Raw genomic sequence first — 22,411 nt, forward strand, 5'->3', positions numbered from 1 at the left:
TGATTCAGTGACTGGGGTAATCGGGATGGGTGTGTCAGAGGCAATGCAACTGGCACAGGATAGAGCAGGGTTTAGGGCTGTTGTACATAGGGTCACTATCAGTCGCAAACGACTCGACGGCACATAACAACAACAACAACCTTTCCTTTGCCATCCCTCCTCCTTTACATGCACGAAGTCCCTCTCTAAGGAACAGCCTCTCTCCTAGCATCGTGTCTGAAGTATGTGATTCGAAGTTTGAGTTGCTTATTTAGCAGCTGTGTACCTCAGTTTCCTCATCTGCAAGAGGAGAGTAAAAGTGGCTCCTATACCACAGACTATCGTGAGTATTAAATTAGTTAAAGTGTCTACATATCCAGGGTGTCTACACTCCATCCGTCACCCCCAGCCCTTCCGCCTGAGAAGAGAAGCCTCCCTTTGTCAGTGGCCTGCCTCCCGAAGCTGGTCACCACTCAGGCTTATGATATGGACCTGAGTTTGCTAAATGAGAAGCCTTTGTGTTCCTAAGCCATGCGGTTTAATATTTGAGTCAAAAATCCCTCTGCTGGCATTCCCACAGTCTCTGGGTAGCAAAAATTGTAAAGGCTGTCACATGCTAACAGAAAAGTTAGAGGTTTGAGTCTACCTGGCCCCTCTTTGGAAGAAATGGTTGGCAATCAATTCCTGGAAAGTCAGCTGTTGAAAACCTTATGATGCATGCACCTTTCTCCTCTTGATACACATGGGGTCACCATAAGTCAGAGTTGACTTGACAGCAATGAGATCAACATTGTCTCAAACAACAGAAAAATTCATGGGTCTTTCCTGGGCTTTTCTGAGGAAAACTGAATAGTCTGGCGGCCATGGGAGTGGGGGGCACACAGGAGAGTCCACTACAGCATTAAGACGGAATAATTCATACCAAGGACATCAATCTACCTAAGTCGAGGCTTTAGGGACTTGGGATAAGCACTCCTGCACATCACTTATCCGCCACTCAGCAGCAGTACAACTTTGGGCACAAGACTTAACTTCTGTGAGTTACCATTTCCTCACCAGCTAAATATGAGTCATAGCATCATGCTTGGATCAACAATCAACACGCTTGGTACCAGCGGTCAGGAGATCAGGAGATGTTTTGCATTGGGTAAGTCTGCTGTCAGGGACCTCTCCAAAATACTGAAGAGTGATGATATCACTCTGAAGATGCTGTTCTATAGGGTTGCTATGAGTCAGAATTGGTAATGGGTTTGGTGTTGTGTTCAGAGTATCTGAAGGTAGTGGGCCACCTTCCTCATTTGGCTTGGTGGTTAGGACGTGTGATTTGTTCTAGTGGTAGTGTTGCTGCTTCATCAAGAAATTAATCATCTAACACAAATCCGATTCCCTTGGCAGGACCAACTCTGGAACCACAGAGAGCTAGCTGTAGTGGTTTATTGAAACACAGGCACAGACAGGGAAGGAGGGTGTGGGTAGATTCAGGGTGGGGTTTGGGCGGAAACCTCAGGAGGTTAGAGGAAGTTTGGGGGACCATCTTGGATTTGCATCTCTCCTCCTCTTACTCGTTCTGAGCCAGAGTAGATAAGCCAAGGAGATATGGAAGCTGAGATGGCCTGGGAAAGTACCTTCTCAATTATCTACAGGTGGCCCCTAGTCACCAGACATCACTCAAGCTAGTGGTTTTAACCTCCTCTCTCATCCCATCCCATCGCAGAACCAAGGAGAAAACCTAGATAGATTTGAGACCTTCCCCAAATGCAAACCACATGCATATACATGATATCCTTAGTCCTCTGGGCAGTTCTTATTCATAGGGAGGGTGGGTGGGGAGGTCAGGGAAAGGCTTGCAGGGACTCTGACTTGCAAGGCTCAGCAGCTAATACCTCTGATTGGATGTCTTCACTGTGGTGGTCTTCCGCAAGATGGAAGTGCTCCCAGAGGCAACACCACCCTTGGCAGAGCCATACCCCACATTGGTGCTGAAATCACCTTTGATGCCTCCACCACCCCCACCCCGGGAGATGCAACCTCCGATGCCAGCCCCTCTGCCTCCGCTCACAGTGGTAGAGTTGCCAGTCACAGCTGCAAAGCAAAAGAGTCAGGGTTAGTTGGGACAACTGTGTCCAGGGAGGACTCGACAGCATCCAGAAGTCAGTGAAGGAGAGTGGGAAAGGAACCAGGCAGTGGAGGCGGGGGGGGAAATGCAGAGGTTCCCAAGGTGGGCAGCACATTATCTGGAACCCCCAGACCTGACCCAGGTACACTCATGGAGGGACATGTGTTTGAAGCCAAGGGGAGATTGAATGAGCAGAGGACTAGAGTTAGGCGGGGGACAAGGTAGGGTCTGGGCTGCAAATACTCACAAATGCTAACTGCATTCTGACATTCTCCAGACATCCTGGGGAAACAGAAAGATTGGGAAAGGGGTCAGTGGTCCCAAGAACTCAAGGGAAAGCTCTATCTCTCTGTCTTTTCAATGGATCAACTCATTACATCAGCTCAGTAGAGAAAATGCCTAGAAGGCAAGACCAGGAAACGATGGAAAGTGTGCACATGTGTTGTGTATCATACATGCAATAGAACGTTACTCAATTATAGAGAGAGATGGAATTCTGGTACATGTTATGACCTGAGTAAACAGCATGCTAAGTGAAATAAGCCAAGCACAAGAGGACAAAGCTATGATTCATCTTATATAAAATCTCTGAAATAAGCAAATGCATAGAGACAAAGGGCTATTGACGATCACTAGGTGTTGGTGAAGAGTATTGAATATCCCATGAGTTGCAGAAATAAAAAATGCCAAATCTATTCTGGAAGTGCAACCAGCAGGTTCCTTGAAGACTAGGATGAAGAAGCTTTGTCTCACATGCTTATCACATATTGTCGGAAGGGATCAGTCCTTGGAATAGGGCATCATATTAGGAAAGGTTAGAGGGTCAGGGAAAGAAAGGAAGACCCTCAACAAGATGGACACAGTGACTGTAGCGATGGACTCAAGTGTATCCAAGATGATGAAGATGGCACAGGACGGGGCCAGGTTCAGCTCTGTTACTCATAGGGTCACTATGAGATGCAGTAGACCCGGCAGCATCTAGAGAATTCTGATGGAGGGGTACATTTCAAGTGGTACTGCTAACTCAAAGACTACATCTCTCGAGCTGTTTAAATCCGCCAATGGCTCCGTGGGAGAAAGATGCACCATCTCCTCCTGTCCAATTTGCAGCCTCAGAAACCCCCAAGAGGGTTCGGGCCAACACTGATGGTTCTGATGGAACAGCAATGAGTGAGTGAGAGGCTGATGGCCCCTTGTGACAGGGTGCATCTATGCTCCACAGGGCTCTTCATGGCTGGTTTTTCACAAGTAGATCGCCAGGCTTTTCACTGAGGCACCTTTGGATGATATTCAAACCTCCAGCCTTTTAGATGGCAGCAGAGCATCTGAACCCACACCGGAAGATGAAGGCAGTAAGGAATTGTCTCTAATGGGTAGTGAGTTTCTCTTTGAGATTATAAAACATTTTTTGAAATGAATAGTGATTTATTCACATCACTATAAGTATAATTAATGCCACTGAATTGTGCACTTCAAATGGTTTAAATGGCAAATTTTATAATACATATATTTACTACCAAAAAAAATTCATAATAATGCCTATGCTAGGCATCATGGATCTTTCATCCGTTCCTACGGTTGCAGAGAAAGCAGAGCTGTCATTGGGACATGTCGCTTCTCCCTCCCCATGTCTCCTGCTTGGATGGAGACAACCGTCACCATGAGGAGCTGCCCAGGTTCTGACTAAAGTAATTCTCTCACTACATCTTACCTGTCGTAAAACAAAATAAACAAACAAAAAACCTCACCCACCATCTCTCTTCCAACTCAAGGTAACCCATATGTTACAGAGTAGAACTGCTCTGTAAGGTTTGCAAAGCATTGTGTTAATGGAAGTACATCACCAGCAGCCTGCCTTCTGTAGTACCGCTGAATTCCAACTGTCAACCTTCGGGTTAACAGTTAGGAGGTGAGCACTCCCGGCACAAGGTAAACCTGATGCTGAAAGGGAGAGCTCCATCTTCTCAGCTCTGTTTGGCTGTCGATGAGCACTGGGGTTAACAGTGGGAAGACTATGCCAAACCAGAAGAAGCAGATGCCACGAACACAGGCAGGAGATGAGGAGTTGGGAGCTCAGCCTCCAGATTCCCCCTTTGCTTGCCCAGCCCTCACCACTAGATTACACCGGCTCCCTAGCCTAGCAGCACTGGGAAGCCCACTGAACTGAGAAGCGGGACACCCACCGGCTCTCCTCGCCCTCCAGCAGGGTCCGGTAAGTGGCGATCTCTACATCCAAGGCCAGCTTGACGTTCATCAGGGTCTGGTAGTCACGCAGTAGCCGTGCCAGGACCTCCTTAGACTGATGGAGGGCCACATCGAGGTCTCCAAACTTCTTCTGAGCATCCTTGAGTGCCAGGTTCCCACGCTGCTCTTCTTCTGCGATGGCCGTCTGCAGCTGCTGGCACTGCCCAGAGGGTGAGAGGTGTTAGCAAAACCCCCAGAATCATCCTCTCTCCAGTGCTGCCATCAAGCTAGGCACTGCCATCTCCCTTGCATCCCCTTGCCCTAACCAAATGGAAAAGAAAGAATGGGGAAATCGTCATCTGCAAGGAGATGCTATTCCAGAAGCAGGACCATGTAGTACTGCTGGGAAAGTTTCCTCTGAAGTCTAACTTCTGTCCCTCCCACTACAGTCAGCCTAGTCCCTCAGCAGAGATTTTGTTTCTAATAATGCAACAATCTCATCAATAACTCACTGTTTTCACTCTGATCTAAGCAGAAGGGAGTCCATACTTTTCAGCCATACCTTGAGTAAAGTCAGCAGCTGTGACCTAGAGAGCCTTGAACCCTCAGCCTCCCCTTCTGACCTCCTGGAGATGTGTCTAGAATCCTTGGAGGAGGCTGTTCCACCTGTTCTACTACTTACATGCTGTGTGACACATGAGATAAATCTATTTCCTATTTAAGCCTTTGCCCCTGTAAGAGGAGAATGTTGGCTTTGATGACACAGGGCGTGAGTGTCATCCATCAAAAAAAGAGCAAGTATCACCCCAGAATGACAATGAGACGCTCTACCAGGCTCCAGACCTGAACCCAGGTTCTCATCACCTGTTTCTTGGCTGCATCCACCTCGCCCTGCAGCCTCTGGACAGTGCGCGTCAGCTCAGCGATCTCATTCTTGGTGTCCCTCAGGCTGTCTCCATGCCTTCCAGCCGTCACCTGCAGCTCCTCATACTGGAGGGCAAAGCAATGACCAATAGGTATCAGGTAGTTCCTGGGTCACATGCCTGAGCATTGGCCTCGGATCCCACCCTCAAGGATGGAGGCCACTCCAAGGGGCCCACAGAAGAAAAAGATCTGTGTCCAGCCCTGGCCAAAAATACCCAAGCCGCCCATTCCCCTCACCTTGGTCTGGTACCAAGCCTCAGACTCAGCCCGGCTCTTCTGGGCGATCAGCTCATACTGGGCCTTGACCTCTGAGATAATGCTGTCCAGGTCCAGGTTACGGTTGTTGTCCATGGACAGGACCACATTGGTGTCAGACACGTGGGTTTGCACTTGGCTCCGCTCCTGCATAAACAGAAATAGCTACCACCTGCACCCCCACCCCAGGTCCTAAAGATGGCATGTAAGGGGAGACAACAAGTGTCCCTAGTTGGCATCAGGAGGCCTGTGCTGTATTTCAAGCTTCACCTTCAAAGGAGACCCACAAGTACAAGGAAAAGCCTCAATCTCCACAGCTTTGAGATAGGCGGCTAGACTTCATTGCTGTTCTGGACTTCATTGTTCTCTATGGATTTGCAGACTTTCAAAAGATTAGAGAAAAGGCAAATACTATATGGAAGCTGGGTGCGGGGCACTAGGCTAACTCATACATAGGCCCTTTCATTCTCAGTACATCCTTCAAAGCAAGAAAGGGCACAGGTGGCCCAAGGTTATTTTTGTACAAATTTAGGAAAAGATCCATTTAGCCCAAATCATAGCCTGGGGAGCTAAGGGTGGACCACATTCTAGTCTCACCTTCCACTCAACCAGCTAAAAACCTGGACCATCATTCACACTGTTCCCAAAGACTGTAACTATCCCTGCTTTGCAAAGAAAGAAACTCAGAGAAAAGAAATAGCACACCCAAGGTCACCAGGTACAAGGATGAGGTCCAGCCTAGAGCCAGTGTCACTCCTTTGAGTGACAAAGCCCAAGTGGTTTCCTCTAGAATTTTTATCGACCATTGTGATACTCTTGGACCTTGTCTGTGTTTCAAGTGAAAGGAATAAAGAGATTAGAGAGGAGGCTGAGGAAAGGGTCAGCAAAGAGAAGAAGGGGAATTGCAGGTCTTAGAGCAGGAAGAAATCTTCCACCCATGTCCTATCCACAAGGAGATAACACACACGAGCAGTTGATTGGACTTCATTGTCACTTGGAGAAGCAGCAGAAAAAGGTTATGTACCAACTTCTGTGATTGGAGACAGGAAAGACAGTCTGTATACAGGCCAACTTCTGTGATTAGAAGCAACAAGGAAAATCCACACGCCCACTCCAGTGACTGGAAATGGAAGTGAAAGCCAACATGCCAATCCCAGTGATTGGTCAAAAGGCAGTGGTAAAATCTTGCCAGGTAGTAGTTGTTGTTAGGTTCTGTAGGCTTGAGTATGCCTCATAGTGACCCCATGGACAACAGATCTGAACCCTGTCCTATCCTGTGCCATCCTCGTCATCTCTGATACACATGAAATGAACCCATTGCTGTAGTCCCCATGTCAATCCACATCATGGGGATCTTCCTTTCTTTCATTGACCCTCCACCTTTCCAAGCATGATAATCCTTTCCAAGGAATAATCTCTCTTAGCAATATGTCCAAAGTATGAGAGACAAAGCTTCACCATCCTTGCTTCCAAGAAGCATTCTGGTTGCATCTTTTTAACTATGTAGAGACAGAGCAAAATTACACAGATTTCCCTAAGCCTATAAAGCCCCTCAATATTAACAGTCTAGGGGCTTCCTTCTCTAAGAACTCCTCCAACACAAGGGGAAATTTCATTCTATGCTTTCTTCCATAAACTTTGCTTAAGTTCTTTCTTACCTCAGCTTGTGTGGTTCAAGAATTCATTCTTCAGTCTTTCAACTCTAATCCAGAAATGGCAGCACTAGGACCATCAGCTAACTGATGATCAGGGGCCTAGAAATGTCATCTCTATAACACAAGAGTCTAAAGATCTATAACAAGGTGGCTAGGTGACAGAGTTCAGGATCTCTGTCCTAACCTTGGAGACAACTCCAATGCTAGGTTTTGATTCTGTCTTCCTCAGTGGAGTTTTGCCTCTGTCTCTACCATGGTTCCTCCTGCCCTGGTCAACCTACAGATTACCCCAATCAACTTTCAATGGGTAGAGAATCTTCCCTCTAAAAAGTCAGTACATTCTGCATTTTGGACCTGTCTCCAGCAATTTGCATCTTCTGGCTCTTCCACATAGACAAAGTGACCACAGAGACAGATAAATGATCACAGTAATTCTCACTTTCTACAGTTACAGACATTATATTGGGTACACTAACTCATTATATAGTCTTTTACAATAACACAAAGAGATTAAGCAACTTGCCTCAAATTATGAGTCGGTAAGTGTCAACCCAGTTTCAAACCTAGGGATCAGACACCAGAGCCCAAAAGAGAGTGAAAAGAAAAAATAAATACCAAAACCAAAACTGATACCTAATTTAGAGTGGATTAAAGTAGTCTGTAATTAAGAGGGCAGATCTCAGAGGGACAAGCAATGCAAAATCTGAAAGATTCACAGTCTATGGAAAGGCATGAGCTCTGAAGACAGACAAACCTAAATTGAAGTCTTCAGCCTGAGATTTTTAAGCCATGTATCATAAAGGCTTATCTGGTTCCATTTCCTGTGCTATAAAATGGCCATAATACCTTCTTCGTGCTGCTGTGGGAAGGCCTCTGTGAGTTCCAAACATGGCCCATGGTACCATGGTCAAATGGATTTCTCTTTGCCCAGAGTTCTCTCCCACTGGGCACATTTGTCACAGATGATATTATTTGTCACAATCACGATTGATCTTCTTTCTTATCCATGACAGATTGTCAGTGACATGGTCTTGAAGTGTTACACCCCCTCCATACCTCCTCAATTCAGGGTCTCTGTGGTCCTCAGGGAATTTAATTTGGAATTTCTAAGACAAGGAGGCAAAAACTATCTACCAGTCACCACCACAAGTAGATCAAGTAATGATCTTGCTAGAACAAAGGAATAAAAAGTTGGGCTTTCCAAAGAAGCAGCTCTTCAAAATGGAAAAGAAAGAGTGCTGTGAGTTAAGGTATGGATCTCCTTAGAAGTCCTTGGATGGTACAAACAATTAACACATTCAATTGCTAATCAAAAAGTTGACTGATTCCACCCAGGTGTGCCTCAGAAGAAAGGCCTGGCCATCTGTTTCTAGAAGATCAGCCATTGAAAGACAGCCAAGCTTAAAATAGCAACAGAGTTAGCTCCATAGCAATAAGTCTCTTCTTAGAACCTAAGAGTCCTAGAGACAAAAGATAATGGAGAACATCCCTTTGAAGATAACAGGAGAAAAAAAGGCAGAAGGGTCATCACCAAGGGTGGGGCATCTGATAGCCACACTGACCAATATGTATTTGATGAAGCAGGTGAAGCAAATAGGAAGGTGATGCACTGGCTGTCATTTCTACCCCTGATAGGTGATGAACTTTGACAGGAAGCAGCTCTGGTTTGCTCTCTAGCCCACGCTCCCTCCCTTTCCTCTTATGCACCTAATTCTCCCCATCAACTGTAAGCCCAGAAGCCTACTGTTCTTGAAACACACGATGCTCTTCGATGTCTATATAACATGGGGCCTCTTACTGGGGCCCCTCGCTGGTTAACCTGTCCTGACCTCCCTTAGAAGACCTACCCAGCCTCCTCGGTCTTCCACTCTTAAAGAAAGGGTCAGTCACAGACTCCTTCATGCCCCTCAGCACCTTGTCTCCATGCCCACATGACAGTCTGGGGCCAGACTTTAGATGTTCTGAAGTAGGGCTGTCTTTCTGTTGTCATGTAGAAGGTACTCAGTAAATGTTGTGACATGAACTAGTAATAGCATGAGATAACAAGGAAATCAGTCAATTCCTAAACATTCAGAAAAGGTGAGGAAGAGTAAGAACACATGGCTTGACCTAAAAGAGACCAGAACCGCAGAGAAGGGAATAAGAAAACCCTAAACAATAATGGATCTTGTAATGCTGTGGTTAAAGATATAACAGTCGGCTTCTGTAAAGACGTGTTATTGTTGCTAGGTGCCATCAAGTTGGATGTGACTCATAGCAACGAGAGTATAAAGCCCTACCCAACCCTGCACCATTCTCACAATCACTGTCTTGCTTAAGTCCATCACAGACTCTGTGTCAACCCATCTTTTTGTCTCTTTGAGGGTTTTTCTCGTTTCTCTCTGACTCTCTCCTTTACCAAGCATGGTGGTCCCTTCTGATAACATGCCCCAAGCTTATGAGACATAAAGATTACAGCCTTTAAAAACCCTATGATTACAAGGGGCCATCTATTCTATAAGGTTGCTATGAGTTGGAATCAATTGGATGGCAGTAGCTTTCGGCTTTTTGAGTTTTGGTTTTGGCTATAGAAGTTTTTGTCTCTCTTTTATTTAAACAGTGAATGACCATCAATAATTCTAGTAAAGAATAAATTTGAGGGACACCTTAAAAATCAACATGGTGACACAGATTATTCATTCTCCAGCAAGCTCCCACCTGACTGAGCCTCTAGAAATAATGGAAGGAACACGGAATAGACAACTGTGAACTGGAAGAGATGTGGCCAGTGCAAAGAGCTGTTAGATAAATTCTAGACCAAAACAAAGGAGGTGTCATTGAACCAATTCCTACAGAAGATTCAGAAAAACTCAACAATTTAGCCACTATGTTATTTTCCTCTTTTCCATCAAGAACAGCCATGGCACGGAAAAGATGTAAAGGGTAAAATGCTAGAGAAGAAAGGGAAGCTCAAGACAGACCAGGTCATGGTTCTCACTCTTTCTCATTTCTAGAATTGGCTTCCTTATTATCCAAGGCATGTATCTGATGTGCCCAGTGGTTTCTTTTCTCCTTTGCTATTACTTGTTTATTTGGCAACATTTACTGAGAACAACAGAGAGACATGGGCTGAGTACCCTCCACATGACCGTAGACAATGGAGTCTTTCAGTTCTGGCTCTGCCTCTTACTACATGATGATAGGCAAGTTACTCTGAGACTCTCTGTCCTCAAATATTAAATGAAGACAATAGTATTACCTACATTATGGAGTTGTTAGAGAGCATTATAAAAAAGCCTAGCACACTATAGTCACTCAATGCAGTGAAATTGTTAATAATAACAATAATAAAAAGGTCAAGTTTCCATCTCTCCCATTTACGTTGCTCTGACTTCTGATCAGACCTCTAGGAAGAATCCTCAAGGCTGTAGATATGTGTACACAAATTCCCCTTGTCCAGTGAGCTGCTCACCAGTTCAAAGAGTTGCCGAAAGAAGTCGATCTCGTCAGCCAGGGAGCCCACTTTGCCATGCAGATCTGTGCGGCTCATGTAAGCAGCATCCACATCCTGGGGACAAGAGCAAGGCAGAGAGCTCAGGGCCAGGACTCTTCCTTCTCTGCGTCAACCTGGCGCTCTGGAAAACAGAATGCTGCCCCTGTCCACTCCCAACCTCCCTGGCTTACCTTCTTGAGCACCACAAACTCATTCTCCGCAGCAGTGCGCTTATTGATTTCATCCTCGTACCTATAACACACGCAAGTCTCAAGTTGGGCTCAGCCCAAAGAAAAAAGCCAAACCTTTTGCTATGGAATTGATTCCAGCTGATAAACTAAAGAAGAAGAAAAAAACACGCAAAAAGCACATTGCCTTTGAGTCGAAAAATACTCATTAACTGACCTCCACTGGATGTATGGAGCTATAAATCACAGAGAAGGAATTGCCTTTTTCCCCACTCGGAACTACTAGGGGATTTGAACCACAACTCTCTATGGACTACACCACCACCAGAGCTCCCCTTTTCTGACTTATAGAGACCCTACAGTTAAAAAGTAAAGTTGTTCTATAGGAATATTTCCTTAGCTATAAGCTTCGTGGAAACAGATCACCAGGTATAATTCATTCTAAATTAATAGTTAGGGGCAAACTAAAATGCACCCCAAGCACCTGGACTCAGCCCTGTTCTGCGTATGAGGCTTTGGAGTCACTCAACTTGGAGGAAGTCCTGGTGGGCCCCATGTCTCCTGAGCTCTCCTTTGGGGAACAGCTCTTCAATGCAGCCAACTAGAGAAGGAACTTGAGATCCTGTCTTTACTTCAATATTCTTTTCCCACAGTTCTCACAGCCCCTTTTGAGAAAGGGATACAGAATTTGTGCAATAACAGGGCAATCAGACAAGCCACGTCTCTGGATCAAAGCCCTTCCCGAGGCTTTACAAGAACAGGTGACGCTCTGTCAACACTGCTTAACCTTTGCCTTTACTTTCTAAGGCACATCATTTGAAGTGATGAATTCCTCCCCAACTGCTTTTTTGCTGTTAAGTTTAGAAATTGTCAGTGTCAAATTATGGAGAGAGTTGTTTAAAATTGTGCATAATTATTATAATCAACCATATTAACCGTTCATAATATATGTATGAACTTTACCTGCGAGACAATTGGACAACTAACAGCAACTGAATAGGATCTTGCGGGACTATTGCTTTAAGAATTTTAGTCATAATTGTGCTATTGTCTCTATGTCTTGGTAAATCAAGGTAAACACATGAAGTATATGAATAGGTCCTGTAAAATGTTTGTGAACGGAATGACGTAATGGCTGTGACTTCAGAAGTGGGTAAAAATATAGATGAAGCTAGGTTCATTATGAGTTGATAGTTACTAAAGTGGAGCGATGAGAACACGGGGGTTCATTATATGATTCTCTCCACTTTTATGAATACTTACATTTTTATCATAAACTTAAGAAATTGTTACAAACCAACCTAACAGCTCAGGAAGCAGTGGGTCCTGGGCTTGAATGCCTAAGGGAACCAGCTCTGTGACTCCCCCAAACCCCTCATGCTGCTCCCGCCCTCCCGCCCCACCCCAGTGATTGCCAGGCCTGGCCTGTCCAGCCCCTCTCACTTGTTCTTAAAGTCCTCAAGTTGATCCTGCACGCTCTTCAGCTCTGAGTCTAGCCGCCCTCGCTCGCCCTGCATATTGTCCAGCCTGTGCCGCAGGATGCCCATGTAGGACTCATAGAGGGGCTCCAGGTTGTTCTGGGTGACACCTGTGTTTTGCCCTTGCTCCTGCAGCAGTGCCCACTTGGTCGCCAGCACTTGGTTCTGCTGCTCCAGGAAGCGCACCTGAGACAGAGTAAGAAAAGTGAGTGGGCACCATCACCGGGACAGCTGTAAAAGAGGTCAAGGACAGGGCCCACCACCTCCCAACAGCTGTCTGTTATCACCACAGACCACAGATCACAGACCTGGGAACCGAAAGTCCAGGGCAGGACCTACTTCTTGCTGAGAGAAGCAAGCTTAGTTGGAAATGGCAGTGCAACTGGAGAAAAAGAATTCTAAAGAGGTAATTACGGTAAAAGTCCAAGTAGGTAACGTTTAGTCAAGTCAGTTCTTCCTGGTCTTGCTTTCTCACTACCTGGTGTAAACTGGACCAGGTGAATGTTCCTGAATCCTAACTCTGTATCAGAATCAACTGTTAAAAATTCAAATTTATATGTGTATGCATACATACACACACACACACACACATATATACACACGTATATGTGTAAAGAGAGAGAGAAAAAACAAATAAGGCAAAATATTAACAATTAGTGAAGATGGAGAAAATGATATGCAAGAGAATTTCATAGTCTTTATACAACTTTTATATAACTTTAAAAATTATTCCCCGAAGAAGAGTTTCCTTAAGCACCAAAGCTTGAGCCTTCTAAACTCAAAGAGAGCCCAGATTCAGAAATGAGATTCAGTCAGGGTCATGGGTCAGGGACAACTAGGCAATCTCTCAATGTCCCAGCTCCCAGATCGTAACTGACAACCTGAGATGGGAAAATTTTGTTTGTGTAACCTTAGAGACCATCCTACATAAGAATGAAAAGTCAGTGAGGGGAAAGGTGAGGAGGGTAGGTGGACCAGCTTGCTTCACTCCCTGTCGTCCAGGCTCCCAGGGTCCCGCCTCCACACCCAGACAGTCACGTGGCCCGGGAACACTAAGCAACACTGCACCTGTCATGTGCATCATGTCAAGGACCTTAGGGAGGTCTCCAGAACTGCAAGACTCAACTTCCACTGGAATCCACTGCCTAGGACCCACTTCCACCTCTGCCTCCAGGTATCTATGCAATCCTGGAAAAATTTAATTAACCTCACTACCCTTAAAAGCAGGAAAAGCATCATCTATCCTGACACTTCATGGCACATGAGAAAAGAGGCGGGAAGGTCCTTTGAGAAAATACAAATCAATGAATCAAGGTATGACCATTTACCAAGATCTCATTGCCCGGGGCCTAGGACCAGCATGGACACTGCCAGCAAAATGGACCAAGATCCTCTAGAACAAAAGGAGAGCTGCCCCAGTCAATGGAGAAACAATGGAGTTAGGGTATTTCCAATCTGAAGTTAAACAGATCTAACTTCACATCCCCAGAGCAATGTGGCCTTATGACCTATTCTTCATAGCTCACCCCAAGCCAAGCTACCTGGATGAATCAAATAGGGAGAAAGAACAGGAGAAGCAATGAGAGTTATCCCTGACACCAACCCTGTTGAGTCCTGATTATATCTTTATCCCTTACGCCCCATCAAGGCTATGAAACAGGGGTTACAATCCAGGGAGCTCCATGCCCTCAGCCTTGGGTAACTTGTTCATCTCTGAGCCACAGATTTTTTTTTCCCCTAGCTGTAAAATGGCAAAAGACAACAAAGACCACCCACTAAGAGGAACAATAAGATCAATTCATCGTTTCGTTATGGCATTACAGTACTGTGAATTCATATTAATGATGACCACAGTAAAGATTCCAACATAGCAGGCCTGGCCAATAGTCCTTATGGAGGACTCACCTGAGCAGATATATTAAAAGCCAGAAAACTAAAATGCAACTGTTCACATCTTATTATTCCAGGTTCAGGATAATTCCCCATCAAGCCTCCATCCCGGTGCATATGAGGCTTGAATGGCCTTTCCCAATCCTTCCCTCTCTGAGTGGCCCTACTGCTACCCCCAGGCCCTCTCCTCCTGCCCACCCACTGCAGCAAGCACACCTTGTCAATGAAGGCTGCAAACTTGTTGTTGAGGGTCTTGATCTGCTCCCGCTCTTGGGTGCGCACTCGCTGGATCTCAGGGTCGATCTCCACGTTCAGAGGCGTCAGCAAGCTCTGGTTGACAGTCACTTCCTGGATCCCTCCAGGAGGGCAGACAGGCCCGAATGTCTGCCTGCCAGCCCCCAGGCCCATAAAGGCCCTACTGCTGAAGCCAAAGCCCCCTACAGCCCGCCCTGAGGAGGTCCCTCCTGCCACACTGCATGAGATGCTCTTGTTGCCTCCCAAGTTATACAGGCTCCGGCTGCCAAAGCCACCTTTGTTTGGGTTGTAGTGGGCTCCCCCACAGCTGCCACTGCTCCGGGATGTGGTGACCGAGCTGTAGCTGGTCCGTATCTGGGAGCCAGCCCCTCTACCCGCAGAGCTGGAGCTGAAGCCGCCTTTGGTGGAGTATGTCTTCCTAGACACTGAGGATCTCATGGCTGTTGGAGGGACAGAGCAGATTGAGCTGGGCGCTGGAGCTGGTAAAATGCACAGTGAGTTGTGCCACTTGATGGGCTTTTTATCTTCACCCAGCCGGCACCTAAGATCCACAGACACTCCTGCTCCATTGCCCCAGGAAGGGAAGCGAGGGAGGAGCCCTGTGGGCCTGGGGAGTGCCCCCTCCTCCAGCAGGAGGGAGGGGCTGCTCTCAGTTATCACCCGAGACCCAACCGAGACTGTCTGGGGCAGAGTGCCACCTTCTGCCCCCTCAGACTCTCCTCCCCTGATACAGGATGATACATTCTCCCACAAAGTGTCCCCACCACCTACTAGCTGGTTTGGTCTCCTCCCACCCAGCCCTGGTCATGACCATCAAAGAAGCTCTGTTTCTCTGAGGTTTGTCCCAGCTCCCTCTCACAAGCCAAAGCCCCAGGGCCTGGGGCAACACAGGTGGTAAAGGAAGACACATTGGGCAACAGGCTGCTGGAGAGAGTGCCCAGGCCTGCTCCAGTCCCACCCTCCCAGCCCACAGCCTCATTGTCTCCCAGCAGGTCCAGAGTGGGGGGCACAGGTGGCAGAGTGGAGGCAGTCTGTTGTTTTGTCACTGACAGATGGCTGAGTGAAGACTCATGCTGGGCAAGGTGGCTAATAAAAGCAGAAAGAGGGTCCCTGACTGACCACAAACCTGTTCCCTGTTGTGGTGATGGTGGTGGTAGTGTACCGTCAAGTCAGAACTTACTCACAGCTGACCCTCAGAGGCTGTAAATTGCCCAGGAGGAGAGGGCCCATCTTTTTCCCACAGAGCAGCTAGTGGATTCAAATCGTCTGCCTTTGGGTAGGTAATCCAACTCCTTACCACTAAGCCACCAGAGCGCTCTGGCACTGGATGAGGACTCAGGAAAAGACCTTTGCTCCTGAGCCTGGGCCTGGAGAAAAAGCCCCCTGGTCCAGAGCTGAGGAGGCAGAGGGCTTCAGCCAGCACCTGACCACTTGCCCCATGATGGAGCCTCCTTGGAAGAGAACAATCAGGAGGAAGCTAAGAGTGGGTGGAATATGTATTCCATCCTGACTTGAAATAGGAACAGACCCAAGAGACCCACAAAGCACGACCATTGTTACTATATTCCTCTGCTCACAAGGAACCCAGAAAGGATTGCAGACTCTTTGAGTTCCTTTACACAGTCCCCTCACCACCCTGCCCAGCATAACTACCTAGACCAAACCCAGTGCAGAGCGAAGACTTAGAGACTAAAAATGTTAGGGGTGAGGGAATGATTGAAGTGGGGACTCTTAAAGAGCATCTCTTCCCTCCTTACCAAGAGGAACTGACCCAGTGGGAAGCAGACATAGGCACTTGTGCTATTTGTCACATAACAGCAAGGAAGGAGAGGAGGCATGAGATGAGATCTAGGCAGAAGGTCACACACAGTCTGGGAGCTCAAAAGGGACTGTGAACTCTTCTCTAGTGTCACTGGAAGGTTGTAAATATCTCTCAATTGTCAGATGAAGTTGAATCCAGCCCTATAGGTAATAGCAGTGAGAGCCCCTTCCTTCCACCCATTCCAGATATGGTACATGGAACGTCACTTTGCTTTTGTTAGCCCTTAATCCCTGGTTAGCCTCTTAATGCCAAGAAGATTTCTTCCCGCTTGGAGTGAGGGTTCCAGACATCTGGGGGCCCCTAGCTGGCAAGTGGAGCACCAGAAAGCTGCGTGGCCTCAAGCAACTGTTAGCCTCTCTGGGCCTCATTTCCTCATTTCCTATAACAAGGGCATACATACCAGGGAAGGAAGCCCTTCGGAAAAGCAAAGGCTTGAGATCCTAAGACTGAGCTGTCACTTCCCAATGACCTTTGCCTCCTTTCCCTAAGGCTGTGATCACTTTCCCAGCCACACTAATCTCTATCACAGCGTGGGACAGGCATGAGTGGGGTTTCGCATCCAGGATGTGCCTGCAGGCTTCATGGGCCAGGGAGTGATGTCAGCGCTCTGAGTCACAGCCGCAGCGTAGAGGTGGGAGTGGGAGCCGAGCTGTAAACATAAACTTCACCCCACCCCAAAGACTGACAATCACTCGTCCAAGTCATCCCATCCCGACTTATTTATCCAGCACATTCTCTGTGCTAGGGCACCAGTCCTCCTCATGGAGCTCTCAGAGGCTGCATGGAGACAACCTGCTTCTCAACCACATAGACAGCTCACTGGCCACAGCACAAAGGATGTGGAAGTCACTCTGCCTTTTCTCAGCCTTTGATGCCACTTAACACAGGACACTCGAGTTTAAATCTTCCTGCTGCCCAAAGATAATGGTGTCCTTCCTTGGGCTCTTCACAGAAAGAGAAGACCACTACCTAGTGTTACTGATTTCTCTGGAGATTGTCACCTGCCCAGAGTCCCTCTCTGCCAGCAGGACAGAAGAATGGAGAAAAGTGGATGCTGCTGCTCAGAAGAGATGATCATTCATCAGCACTGGTGTCAGACTTGGTGCTGAGCACTAGGAAAGACACAGGAATGGAGATGACAGAGCCATAGCCTTCAAAGAGTTCCCATGGAGGGTGTAAAAGAAGCAAACACAACATGGAGGTGGCCAAGTCTGGCTTCTACCTGCTTCATATATGGGAACTTTCCCTATCAATAGCATCCATAGTACCATACAAATAGCTACTTGGTCAGACATGCCACCTCACACGCTCATGCTCCTGTACCTATTTCTACCAATCACTGTGTCCAACGTTTGTTGCTAATTGACTCATAGACTTTGCTCACAATTGTGGGGTTTATTAGGAAAATGGGTTGGGGAGTAGCGGAGACAAAGAATATCACACAAGACAAGTCCAAGCTTAATCCAGCAGTCCCAAACCAGATTAACAGCAACACATAATTCTTCAACTAGTGAAAGTCCAGATTCAGTTCAGCAGCACAAATAAACCTCTGGTTTCCTCAGTTGTCCAGCAAGATTTATCTCAAAGCTATTATAAGTAAGTTTTTCTTCAATCATCCACCAAGCAAAACCTTTAACTCTGGCTCTATCTCCAGGGTTCCTCTGATTGCATCTTGCCACAATCTTTTCACAGAAGTGCCACTATCTCTTCACCTTCTACCAGTCTCTTCACCTTCTCTCAACCACCATTTTTCACAGTGTGAAAGTATCCTCTTCTATTGATCCCACAGCTGCTGGTGATTTGCAGTCCCATGTATCCACAGTTAAGGTAGCTGGAAGCCATGCCACCCCCCACCTTCGATGGACCTAATATCAATGGCTAGAAAAGCCAATTTTCAAGGGTTCTGACACCCCAGAAGGATAGTGTTTCCTGACCTAGTCATGGCTATTATCATCGTCACTGTCCCTGGCTGGCATCAAACTGGCTCCAACTCATGATATCACCACAAATAACAGAACAAAAGTCTTCCCTGTCACATACCATCATCACAATCATTGGTGTGCTCAAGTGTACTGTGGTGGCCACTCTGCATCTTGAGTTCCTTCCAACCTAGGGTCCCCATCTTCCAGTACTTTATCCCACAATGTTCTCTTGTGATGCTCAGGTTCTTATTGGCTAATTTTCTGAATTAGATCATCAGGATGGTGTCCTAGTATCTCCACTGCAAACATAAAGAAAATCTCTGTTTTAAGGGGCTATGCATAATCTGCTTAGTCTGGCATCATGTCTAAAACCTATCCTCTACCTGCTGATATTTGAAATACCAAATATCTACCTTTTTAATATCATAGTAACACACAAACCATCACAATATGAAAAACTGGCAGGTGGGTAGTAGAATTATTATCATAACCAGCATTTCCTAAACACTTAGTACATAACAGTGACTTAAACACTTAACAGGAAATAATACACTTCATCTCTACGCTACCCAACCCTTGGTTGTCTCCTTCCCATCCTCTGCTGCCCTGCCCTGTTTCCCAGGGGACCAGCTCTCAGGATGTTCCCTTGCTCCCTGGTTTCCAGACAGTTAGTTAGTCAATGGATGAAATGGACAGGAGATCAGAGGGAAGGAGAGAGAGACTGAAAATTTCTTCCTCACTCTAACACTGACTCCCACAGTGGCTACATCCCTCCAGGGTGACAGATTCTGTGATCCCTCTTTCATAGTTGCAATATCTCTAGAATTTGGTCAGCCCACTAAAGCTCTACAGAGGGTGACCAAAGCATCCTCATTTCACAAGTGTGACTATTGCTTTGGCCCAGGGAGTCTCAAGTTCTGGAAAGCCCTCAGCTCCAGGTAAACTGGGACAACTGCTTACCCTCACTCTCAGACTTTCTCATCCTTTCGTTCCCACAGATCTCTGTAAGCAATCTCTTCATTAAAGCCAATGGCACTGAACTACATTTTCTTGGGTAAATTTGGAGTTAATTTCTTCTTGGATCCTAAAAAGCATAATCTCTGTTCAACTCTATGGGGTAAAAAATATTTGTTGTGTGCTGTCGAGTCACCTGTTATTCATAGCAACCCTATGTACAACAGCCCTAAACCTTGCTCTATTCTGTGCCATTCACATTGTCTCCGATACACCCATCCCAATTACACCAGTAATTAAATCAATCCACCTCATAGAGGGTCTTCCCCTTCTGCACTGTGCCTCACCTTCCCAAACATGATGTCCCTCTCCAAGGACTGGTTCCTCCTTGCAACATGTCCAAAGTATGTCAGATGAAGCCTCAGAATCCTTGCCTCCAAGGAGTAGCCTGGTTGAACCCTCTTCAGGATGAACCTCTTTGTTTTCTTAGCAGTCCATGGTACATTCAATACTCTTCTCCAGCACCACAGCTCAAAGGCATCAATTCTTTTTCTGTCACCCTAGTCATTGTCCAGCTCTCTGACACATAATTGATTGCAAAGACCATGGCCTGTATTGGGTGCACCTTAGTCTCCAGAGTGACACCATTGCTCTTCAGTACTTTGGAGAGGTCCCTAACAGCAGACTTTCCCATTGCAATACGTCTTTTAATTTAGAGGGGTTAAATATCTTTATTAATTTTTTTTTTTAGTGAAGAAACTGATGCACAGACAGGTTAAGTAACTTGGTCAGATTCACATCATTAATAAATGGCAGAGTAGGGATTTGAGTCCAGGAATCTGTCTCCAAGGCCTTGTTCTCACCCATTATTATACTGCTATCCCAGACAAGGCTGAGAAGCTTCCTTCTGGGATAATTTTGATGGAGTCATGGATATGAGGAAGGGAGGAATCTGCCTAAAGCAAAGAAATGACCAGCAGCCCAAGCTCGAAACAGCAGATTTGACCTCTGGGTCTGGAAAAAAAAGTGGGGGCAGGACTGTACTACAATTCCAAATGCATGAGGTTTGAATCCACCAGCAGCTCCATGGGACAGTGTGATTTACTGTTCCTGAACAGTCACTGGAGGGTCAGCTGTGGAACAGTTTCAACTCACACAACAACAACAAACCCACCCTAGCAACTGGCCCTGGCCTCTCAAATCCATGGCTTCCACAGAGCTTCCTAAAGGTGGGAGAAGGAGAAGAAATTTCTATCCTCCTGTACAGACAGACCCAGACTGGAGATGTGAATCAAGAGATCAAAAGTTTAGGGGTATGGTTTTAGTATCAAATCTCTACCAAGGTGGCAGGTTCCTTGTGCTGGATGCAAGAGAAATAACTACCCACAACTTTCAGAAAAGCTAGGTCTCATATCAAAACCCAGACAGATGTAGAGCCTACAATATCTAGACTATGCCAGGAATTATGAGTGCAGAGATTTGTAATTAGGAAAGATTTCCAGGAGGAGGGAATTAGGTACAGACTTGGAGAAAAGGAGAGGCAGAGACGAAATGGGATGCCCCAGGTCACACGGAGAGTCTATAATAGGTAATTAATCAGAAAACAAGCTATGAAAGTTCCTATCATCAGTGGAGACACGGGAAGATGGAAGGCAACGCATGCAGGAGCGCTTGAAGGGATAAGCTCATTGAGATAAGGATTTAGACACCTAAAGGACATACATGAACAACCACTAGTATTTCCCAAATTGTTTCCTGAGGAGAATGGACTGAAGAGCTGCAGAGCTTTTGTTTTGCCAGGTGAAGCATGTCATCGAAGGCAGAGCTGAAGTGCTGAAAAAGGCTGCCCATTACCACAGGGACTCTTTGTCTCTCCCCTCTAGCTTCTCCTCTAAGTGCATTTTGAACACATGTGAGCACATATTGCTTAGATTTGGTGCTAATTATCAACCTGCATGGGCATGCCTGTCCAAGAGGAAGGCCATTCTTGGGCTCAGAGATGAGCTATTGAAGGGAGGTAACAAGAACCTGGGTAGCAGGGTCAGGACATCACTGGAGTAAGCCTGGAAGAAAGAGCAGACCCTGGGGAATGTCGCTACAGCTCCCCAGTTTTAAAAAACACATGTAGATCTGACTTCGACTCATAATGACTGAATGTATGTCAGTGTAGAACTGTGTTCCGTAAAGTTTTCAGTTAATGACTTTTGGGAAATAGATCTCCGAGACTACTACTACTATTATTATAGATTATATTTTTATTATATTATATTATATTATACTGTCTTATATATTTTATTAGACTGTCTTATATATTGTATATTATATTATTATATTAATTTTTTTATTATTATTAAATAACATTTTCTTTTTCTAAATATACAGTTGGTTGGACCTGTTCATGCATCTTCAGCAGCAGCTGAGGCATTGCCACCCTTGATATTACTGGTGTAAATTACTTAAGCTCTGTTTTGAAACCAACTTGAAAAAGTCCTTAGCAGCTCCTGAAGGGTCGCCCTGATGGGCACAAGACTGACCACAAGATAGACCACAAATCTTCAGTGTCTCAGAGACCACAGCCATGTTTATAAACTTAGATTTGGGAACTTCTGTACAGAGTTTGTCTTCTCTGGCTTTGTCAAACAAGACCAGATTATTGAGTTTGCAGGACTCCCTTTTAAGGTGCCTCTGGATGAATTCAAGCCTCCATCCTTTGAAGTATCCGAACATGTTAATCTTTTGTACCCTCTAAGGATCTCATCAGAGTGCCTGAGTGTGTCAAAGAAAGTCCTTGGCCCTGGGGGCTCAGGGCTCCCAGAAAGAAAACCTGACTCTCAGAGGGAAGATGTGTGAGACACTGTAACCATTTAGGAGGGCAAGGCCCAGTTTCAGTATTGTCTTCCTGAGAAACTGTAATCCTAGTACAGTGCTAGATTATGTTTACCCTCAATACAATTTGTGAGAAATCAGGAGGGCAAAGGGAAGGAAAGAGGGAAAGAGAGAAAGGCAGGTCTGCTTCAGGGTCAGGGGTGTGGGGGAGGGGGACAAGAGAACCCAGTACTGCTTCACTTTGCAGAAAATCAGAGAAACGAATGGCTAGATGGAGGAGTGAAAAGGACAAGCCCTTTTGGTTCTGAGCTGCAGGCTCTAGTCCATGGACCTGATGCCTCCCACTTCCCCCCGAAAAACAGTATCTGTTCTAGTACTTGAGATCATGAGGGGGGTATGCTAGGGTAAGGAGAAAAATGTGCAACAATGAATGAATGGAAATCCAGGGTTTTTGTAAATTTTCCTTAAAATCACAATAAAAAATAAAAAAT

The 22,411-nt window shown here is 46.0% G+C and overlaps 1 protein-coding gene across 1 annotated transcript; it reads right to left on the minus strand.

Annotated features, from left to right (window-relative positions):
* Nucleotides 1-1,855: 1,855 nt before the first annotated feature.
* On the minus strand, nt 1,856-14,834 carry KRT79 (keratin 79). Its single transcript, XM_006883873.1, has 9 exons — nt 14,358-14,834; nt 12,217-12,437; nt 10,777-10,837; nt 10,565-10,660; nt 5,441-5,605; nt 5,144-5,269; nt 4,279-4,499; nt 2,343-2,377; nt 1,856-2,061 (listed from the first exon to the last, which is right to left on the minus strand). The coding sequence occupies exons 1-9, from the start codon at nt 14,832-14,834 to the stop codon at nt 1,856-1,858; spliced, it is 1,608 nt and encodes a 535-aa protein (XP_006883935.1).
* Between the last annotated feature and the right edge of the window lie 7,577 nt (nt 14,835-22,411).

Source organism: Elephantulus edwardii, unplaced genomic scaffold (genome assembly GCF_000299155.1).
Source record: "Elephantulus edwardii isolate Elephantulus edwardi_28Jun2011 unplaced genomic scaffold, EleEdw1.0 scaffold00030, whole genome shotgun sequence".
Classification (NCBI taxonomy): Eukaryota; Metazoa; Chordata; class Mammalia; order Macroscelidea; family Macroscelididae; genus Elephantulus; species Elephantulus edwardii.

Coding starts and splice junctions, on each gene's coding strand:
- KRT79 (XM_006883873.1), bottom strand. CDS start 14,834: ATGAGATCCTCAGTGTCTAGGAAGACATACTCCACCAAAGGCGGCTTC. Junction 10,838..12,216: donor CTTGAGGACTTTAAGAACAA/GTGAGAGGGGCT, acceptor CGTGTGTTATAG/GTACGAGGATGAAATCAATA. Junction 5,606..10,564: donor TTCGGCAACTCTTTGAACTG/GTGAGCAGCTCA, acceptor CTGTTTATGCAG/GAGCGGAGCCAAGTGCAAAC.